The 8,135-nt window shown below is 55.4% G+C and overlaps 1 protein-coding gene across 1 annotated transcript; it reads right to left on the bottom strand.

Moving 5' to 3' along the window:
- Positions 1–625: 625 nt before the first annotated feature.
- On the bottom strand, positions 626–6,969 carry LOC123355221. Its single transcript, XM_044997445.1, has 7 exons — positions 6,914–6,969; positions 6,145–6,266; positions 5,657–5,755; positions 4,709–4,874; positions 2,809–2,873; positions 1,669–1,764; positions 626–1,166 (listed from the first exon to the last, which is right to left on the bottom strand). The coding sequence occupies exons 2-7, from the start codon at positions 6,235–6,237 to the stop codon at positions 906–908; spliced, it is 780 nt and encodes a 259-aa protein (XP_044853380.1). The 5' UTR covers positions 6,238–6,266; positions 6,914–6,969; the 3' UTR covers positions 626–905.
- Positions 6,970–8,135: the final 1,166 nt, after the last annotated feature.

The following is an 8,135-nucleotide window of genomic DNA, read 5'->3' on the forward strand; positions in this document are numbered from 1 at the left end:
GAGGACTGGGCGGGGGGTGTGTGCAGCAGAGGACTGTGATTTCACTCAGTCACCCTCCCTGCTACACAGGCAGCTGCTTTACATGCAAACAAGGCGTGAACGGTGGAAGAGTAATTCCCAGAGTGGCTGGAGTTTGCCTCTTCACCCCCATGAGTCAGGAAGAGGTGCTGGCACTAGCGCTCAGAGGGGGGGGGGGTTCACTGGGGGCTGCCCCACAGCCCCTAGCCAGCTCCGAATCTGTTCTGCGGAGGCAGCATAGCCAGGAGTCAGTCTGATGAGCAGCTGACATCACTCCTGTGGCTAGAAGGAAGCATGTGGCACAATGCCGACCCTCTCCACAGGTCTGGGAGCCCCACATCCATCCCCACGGCCAGTAGTTTCCACCCTCCCCTGTATCAAATTGGAGAATCCGCATGGGAGAGACGAAGGGTCTGTCTACACTGCAGTAGGACACCTGTGGCTGGCCCGCGGCAGCTGACTCAGGGTTGTGGGGCTCAGGGTGCGGGACTGTAAAATTCACAGTGTAGAGACTGGGCTTAGGACCCTCCCACCTCGCAGGGCCCCGGAGTCAGCTGACACAGGCCAGCAGTGCTGTTTTACCGCAGCGTAGACGCACCCTGCCAGTTCAGTCAGCTGCACTCACTGGGGTCTGTATTTCACAAACACCCATGGGTGCTACCTACTAACTTCCATGGGCGCTAGCCAGGCCTGCACAGAGAGGAGAAGGCCTGCGGGTTCCAGTGATCTCCCTTCCTGTGACGCTGATTCAATAGATGGAATTTTCTAGCCAACCTTATCTGAATTTAAGAGGTACAGAAACCCTAGATCTTGTGCCAGTTTTAGCCAATATTGTGTGTGCCCCTGAATCCTGCCCTAGTCAGTCTGCAGACTCAGAGGGTCATTGCTTAACCCTGAAGGAAAGTGGAGAGGCTGTAATGTATGACAAGACCCACACCACAGGCCAGGAGTTTCAGGATTGGGGCCAGAGCCACCTGCCCAGCGCCATTGACGTGCACGTTGCCATCCAGTTTCAGGCAGCTAGTTTTAGGGGTAGCTTGGCAGCATTCCTGGTAACAGGAGGCAGCTGCTCCTCTGGCACAGGCTGGGCTGGCGGTCTTGCAGACTTTGCTACATCCAGCCACGTAATTTGAGCCAGTCTTCTTCATCTGCAGGAAGGAGACAGACATTAGCAGTCTTGGGCGTTAGCAGCCCTCTGGGTTCTTGCATTCATGTTAATGGGACCCACTCAAACCCCCAGGCACATCCTCCTGGTTCAGAGGCAAAGGATGCACAGAGTCAGCTTTAACAAAAGCTGCAGTGCCCATATCAAGACTCTAGTCGAGGTCTTGTTGGAATCTGCAAGAGGTCAAGGACAAAGAGAACCACAGAGACTCAACTACTCCCTGCCCCAGGTGTTTGTCCCAGGGAAGTTTGCTAACTCTGTTTTAGCTACTCTGTGGATGAAGCCCTCCAGAGCTGTCAAAATGGCACAAGATCCACAAACATCTCTATGCTGAAAGTGCTGTCAAGAGCCCAGCATCAGCTGTGAAATGGCAGCACAGATGGAGCTGAGACCTGGCCTGGAGCCCTTCAGTCCTGCTCTATTCACCGCTCTAGTTAAGAGGCACAGCTCAGGGTGGTTAAAGAATTGACAAACAAATCCAGTACCTCACAGAAGTCGAATCCAACGATGCATTCAGCAGCAGACTTCTGGGCTTTGAAGCATCCATCTCCATTACAGGAGAAGGTTGTGCACACTTTCCCCTACAAGACAGCCAGGAAAGGCACCGTGAACAACCATCACTCCAGAATGCAGAGCTATCAGAACAAGGTCTGACGTTTAAGTCACTTTCCTTTCGCCTGGTCATTATGAGACACTTGTGTGAGGAGCTAAAATTCACACAGGGAAAGCAAGAGGTCCCAGGGACCCCAGGATCAGCAGATTGCCCTCCAAGAGCCAGGTGGCTCTTGGGCAGTGACTGGCATTGGACAGGTAGTTCCAGCAAGCCCAAATCTGCATTGACAAGACCATCTTTCAGGGGCTGGCAGTCACATTTTACAACATTCACTGACACCCCAAATACCAAAAGATCAAAGAAAAATCAACTCCCAACCCCCAAACGTCGCAGAAAGCTTCGCTAAAATTGCACTCTAGCTGGCAAATGCCAAACCCTCCTCTGCCTCCACCCTTGTGGAGGGGGCTCTGCAGGGTCCCACAGGGATAAGCAAACTCCCAGCCATCATCTGGGAATCTCTTCCAAGAATCAGAGGACTGAGATGAAAGGGTCCTGTTATGGATCCCTCTAGTCAATCTCCCCAGGGGCTGATGCATGACAGTTCCCTACAGAACAAGAGTCCCTTGAGAGTGTGTGTGTGTTCTGCCCCTCCCTCAACCATGGTGTGCGAGAGCTTTGGCCCCAGAGACGGATCCCAGGGTAGCAGTCTCAGTATCTCCTCCCAGTGCCCCAGGACCTTCCTGCCATTCACCACAGCACTGTGAATAGGGCTCATCCTGCAACTAATATTCCAAGCTGCTTGGATTGGCAGCACATGGAAAAGGAACATTTGGCTGGGCTTGTTACCGACCGTATCCTTGCCTGGCTCTGTACGAATCTCTTCCCTCTCACAGAGGCTCCATATTAACCTTTGAGAGCACAGAGCTTGGGGAACATTTCATCCACCGCTAAAAGGCAGCCATTTCTGGGGTGGAACACCACAGTTTAACAGTTCGTGGCAACACTACCCAGCTTAGCACTCCCGTGGGCAGCACAGCTCTGCTGTCTGGTCATGCTGGAAGGCAACACTTACATTTTTGGGAGGGGGCTTCGGGGTGGTAGTTGTGGGAGCTGGAGTGGTGGTGGGCGGCAAGTCACCTGAAACAGACACGAAAGGAGACTGGTGAGACAGGGCTGCATTGCCATGTAGCCTTGGGACCCGGGGCTAGAATCCAGAACATGGCCAGAGACTGACACGCCCCAGTGGAAGCCGCTAGAGTCATTTTAACATGGGGATTTACATTAGGGCACTTCAATACAGGAGATGGGTATTCAGCAGCCTCATTCCAGAACGTGAACCACATCTGTTCCTTCCCACCAATCCCTGCTCTCCCTACCAAAGCTCAGGTGTGTTTGGTGCCTAAGAACTGCCAGGCCAGGCCAGGCCAGGCGTCCATCTAGCCCAGTATCTGGTCTGACAGCACCTTGGAGACAAGTTCAAGGAACCCCCACAATAGACATCTGGGAAATGTCCCTTGTAGGCAGGTTATTTCTTCCTCCAGTAAGGATTGTTCTCTGCCCCAAGCCCTTCTATTTTTTGCCCCAGCTAATGGAACTGTGGATGTTTTCATCATCCAGAGAAGCATCTAATCCTTTGAGAAAAAGTCTTGTCACATCTTTGGACTCTGACATCTTGTGGCAGCAAGTTCCACAGGTTAGTCTGTGACCATTTGGTCACAAGTTTCACCTTGGCACAACGGCAGTGAGTGGTCTGAGGAGTGGCCGAGTGAGCCAGTCACACTCCTAATGAGAATCTGAACAGGTGGCAAAGTCCAGCTATGAGCCTGTGTGCCCCCCACGACCCAGCAGAGCAGAGTCACTCCCTGGGAGGAGACCTGGAATTCACCCAACTTGCTGGCCTGACTAGAAGGGAGAAGCAGGAAGTGCTGCACGATCCTGCTAGTGGAAGAAGAGAGAACTAGTTTGTTTACCCCGTGGGATGGGATGAGGGAAATCAGGATACAGGGAGGCTCTCGAGGTGGCGATTGGGTGACTGCGATGCAGCTAGAGGAGGCAGTAGTAAGAGAAACCCCAAGTGCACGCAACTGAACCACTAAGACAGCTCTGCCCACTCCATCAGGGCTGCGTGACCCCCACAGCTGTGGGGATCAGACTCTCCTGCCAAGATCTTGCGGGATGGCTTTTCCAGAGAAAGCATCATTAGAAAGCTACAGTGCTCCTAGGAATCTGGGGCCTGGCCTTCGCCAGCGATTGTAATTCGGTTAGTTATCCTGCAAGAGGCTTCCTACGTAATCCCTCTGGCCAAACCAGAGCCATTGGGAATCCAACCCCCCACAAGCACCAGAGCTGGCTCCTGAGCCAGACTCTATGGCCTGGGTGGGTTCTAGGCGTGGGAGGGGCAGGGACCCATCACTGCTCCCCATGGCTTCCTTTGGAAGGTTAGGCTCTACTTGCCTCTGCTGTTGTGTCTTGCCTCCAGAAAAACGTGTTGGATGGAGACTGCTGTCACGTAGGAACTTCAGCTACTCTATGGCCTCTATGGGCTTCAGAGTCCCAGCGGGATAGACTCTGATCCCGCACCACACGCACAGAACCGAGCACTCAAGGTGAAGCCCCCTTAGTTGTTAGCAGCACAGACTTTCATGAGAGCAGGTCTGAGAGTCGAGCAGAGGGCCGGGGTTACGCCATGCCTCAGCCAAAGGGCAGGAGAAGATGGTGAGAGTACAAAATAAACCCACCCCTCCACTCAGGTGGCAGGCGCCCCAGGTCCACCCCCTCCATTCCAGCCCTACGCCCTCTGCCTTAGAGAAATAAAAGCCACAATGCAGCAGGGCCCCATGGGAGAGCCAACACACGTCAGTCTCTGGCCACGTGCCATAGACTGAACCCTTCTATTTGCTGGCGGGAAGCAAAGTCTCCTGCTGAGAGTGAGACGCCCCGTGCGGGCCGGGCTGTCCCCGCAGGCTGGTTACCGTAGGCGGTGGCATTGAGTTGCAGGCACAGGGACGAGTTGCAGCACTCCAGGATGCACTTGCTCATGCTGACGCTGTGGTTGGTCACACACATCTCGGTGCCGTTCCCTCTCCCACACTCACTGCTGCACTTGGCTGTGTAGTTTGTGTGGGTGAGACGATAGAGCTGCCGGGACAAGGGAAGAGCCAGAGCCATGTACTCGAGATGCTTCAGCCACACTCGCCCACCACTGCTTGAAAGGGGGGTGGCTGGGGAGCCAGGGAGCTCCGGGGGTGGGGTGGGCTCATCTCTGCACTCCCCATGCCACTGAGAACAGCCTGCAGAACTGCCCCAGGGACTGCTCTGGGCACACTGGAGCCTGGGGGAACCCCCGATACAGCCGGCTCGGACAGCAGGGAGCAATTGGCAAGCCGTAAGGCGAGCTCGTTCTATCCCGGGGAGCAGGGCATGGGAGACAGCAGGCTGCTCCTGCGAGCGCTAAGCAAAGGCAGGTGTCAGAACATAGGAGACAGGACGGGGGGAAGGGGACGGACAAACCAGGGTTATGAGGGTGACAAAAACCAGCCAGAGCAAGAACAAGTGACAGACTGTGCAAGAGGAGAGAGAGAACGAGAACAGGAGCTGGGCACAGGTTATGAGCCCCGGGGTTACCAGGCAATAGGCTGGAGAGGGAGGGAAATATTGTGACTCACACGGCATCCTCCTCTCCCGCCCCCAAAACACATCACAGCAACCCAGGGCCTGGGAAACTCCTGGTCTGTTTAGGCTGCCACTTCTGCGGCACCTGCCTGATCTCCCTCCCCTCGGGCAGGCAGAGCCAAGACATCAGCCAGGATGCTCTCCCACTGTCTAGCAGTGCTGCACCCAGGGTGCTGGTGCGAGCCGGTCACTAATGCAGGGAGCAGCAGAGGTGACTGGCACAGTGCCCGCGCGGAGAACTCCCCTACCTCACAGTGAGACTCATTGTGGCAGGTCACGGTGTCATTGGCATAAGCTTTGTCCTGGTAGCATCTCTCTCCAGAGCACTGAAAACTCTGGCAGGTGAGCTGCAGAAAGAGCACACACACTCCGAGGTCACCTTTCTCGCTACAGACCTGCCACCTGCCCGACCCCACCCATGCCAGCCCCACGCCGGCAATGCACCCAGCAGCGCTCCCCTCAGCTGTCATTTGCTGCTGCCTTGCAGATCGCTCACTCTGCCTCTGGCAGTGTCTGCTCAGCTGCCCTTGGATGGACTCTGTGGTCTCATGCAGCACCAGGAAATCCAGCTTTGGGGGAAGCCTTAATTATCAGCCACCCCCCAGGAGCCCCGGCCCTCCCAGCAGAGCTGCAAAGGAACTCTGCTCTTCTCTCGGCCCCCACTCACACCCCTCCCGCCTCTCTAGGCTCCTGGCAGAAACCCTGGACAGTACTTGGCCAATGGCAGTTTCCTTACAGGTGTGTCTTCTGTCCCATTCGCAGAGTGGTTGGAGACCATAGATGTGCTGGACATAGGGGAAGTCTCCAGAACAGAGGGGGTGATGACCATAATTATGGTAGGAGGAGTAGTGCTCTGGTCTGGAAGATATAAGGTTTCCGAGTGATAAGTCATCAGGAGGGAAACGTCTCTTGTGCTCATAACAAGTTGAGAGCCAGGTGTCCGGAGAAGCTGCAGCCCTCCCCTTGCATAGCACGCTGCCTGATGGGCTGTACAGAAATCGGCAGGGAAATCACGTGTGGGATATGGAAGGTACCAGAGGGGAAATACTCTAAATGTGAGTGACTGGGGAGCCAGAGACGATGTGTGGACAACACTCCACTGCATGACTACTAGCATCAGCGATAAATGAGAGGCTGATTTTATAGCTCCTCCCTCACCGCTGGGACTTCCACTGAAGGGGTGAGCCTGGCCCCAAAACCCCGCTCACCAGTGACGCTTTGCCTATGGAAAAGTCTTTCCTAGAATTAGATCTGCCTCAGAAGGGAACAGGCTGGTAGCTGGGGAGGCAGGTTAAACCTGGGGTTCCTGGAGCTCTAGCAGCTGCAGCGCACGAGTCAGAAACGCTGAGATTTTTCCTGTGTGTGGTTTCCCTTGTGCCCCCACCATAAACATCTCGGACAGGGCGGGGCAAGTGTCCAAACAAAACCTGTTGCTGTTGCCACCTTTAACGCAGTTTCCCCAAAGGGAGCCTAGAGTTCTCCCCATTGGCCAGTCTGCACCTCACCTGCTGATGCAACAGGATTCCAAGAGCTAAAATGCAGAGTCAAAATGCAGAGCAGGAGGAACCCTGGAACAGAGAGAGGAGATTGCACAGTGCTGAGCTTGGAACACCTGCTGCCAGAGTTACTCTGCCGCTGAATATGCTGCATTAAGGAAGTGTCAGCGTTCTCACTCTTGGGCTCCAAGGCCAAGACATTTTGAGTCATCAGCTTTAAAGGTCCTGGCAGAAGAGGGTGTCTGGGAGGCACAGCGCTCACCTCTCTCCCACCCAGAGGAGTCTGCACAGTCCTGTGCATGGGGGGGGGGGGGAGGTGGTCGTCACCCTGTTGAGTCAATGGGCACAGCCTGTGAGCAGGAAATGCTGCAGGAGCCTGAGCATGCTCTGGAGAGAGCAGCTTTAGCTAGAGAGCCATATTCCCTCCTCTGGCACAAACCCGTTAGCACTGACTGTCCTTGGACTGCTCTCTTCCCAGTTCACTGGTTTTGCTCATTAAGAAGACTGATTAATCACTTGTCAAGGCAGCATGAAGGGCACCCCGAATCCAGGACTGACCCCTCCAGGATAGCCCCAATGCCAGACAAATGCCTGTGGAGGGCAGAGGGGGCGTGTCGCAGACACAGAACAGTAATGCTGTATTCACTGCTCAAGGGATGGGGTGAGCTGTAGGCATCGCACAGTTTACAGGAAACGTCACCAAGGCAGCAGCATCTGCTTCTGGTAACTGAGCAGGATGCAGCCCTGAGCCCTGGGCCATCAATTCCCAGCAGGAGCGCACTGTGCATGGGCTGTGACACTGCCTGGGGAATGCCAGCGCTGGCCAGGGGAGTGAATACCCTGCCATTCCTCGTGCCACACAAGTGACACAGCCATTGTCTAGAACTGTAAGGGCCCAGGTGAGCCAGGAGAAGATATTATTTGTGGGCCCTTTGAGAGGCCAGAGGGCCTGGGCACTGCCAGGAGAGCAGAGGCACCTGCGTGGCAGATCATCACAAAGCTTCAGCCCAGCAGAAGACCCCTCGTCGCACTGCTGAGTTACCAGGGCAAGTGGCGGAGCTGCCTGGTCCAGTGATGCAGGGTGCCCTGGTAGCAGAGCCTCTCCCACAGCGCGGGGGGAGCTGCCTGCTGTCTCCGAGACCCCTGGCAGTCGCCACCCCACTAACAGCTGCTCCCTCCACAGTGCGTCAGTGAGGCTCACACCAGCACGTCCACCCGGTCACGCTGGACA

The sequence above is a fragment of the Mauremys mutica genome, chromosome 23, assembly GCF_020497125.1.
Source record: "Mauremys mutica isolate MM-2020 ecotype Southern chromosome 23, ASM2049712v1, whole genome shotgun sequence".
Classification (NCBI taxonomy): Eukaryota; Metazoa; Chordata; order Testudines; family Geoemydidae; genus Mauremys; species Mauremys mutica.

What these genes read in the sequence shown, in the direction of transcription:
- LOC123355221 (XM_044997445.1), bottom strand. Translation starts at nt 6,237, where the DNA reads ATGGTCATCACCCCCTCTGTTCTGGAGACTTCCCCTATGTCCAGCACA. An exon ending in ACAATGAGTCTCACTGTGAG is followed by an intron (nt 4,875 to 5,656) that starts GTAGGGGAGTTC and finishes TTGTCCCGGCAG; the next exon opens with CTCTATCGTCTCACCCACAC. An exon ending in TTGGATTCGACTTCTGTGAG is followed by an intron (nt 1,167 to 1,668) that starts GTACTGGATTTG and finishes TCCTTCCTGCAG; the next exon opens with ATGAAGAAGACTGGCTCAAA.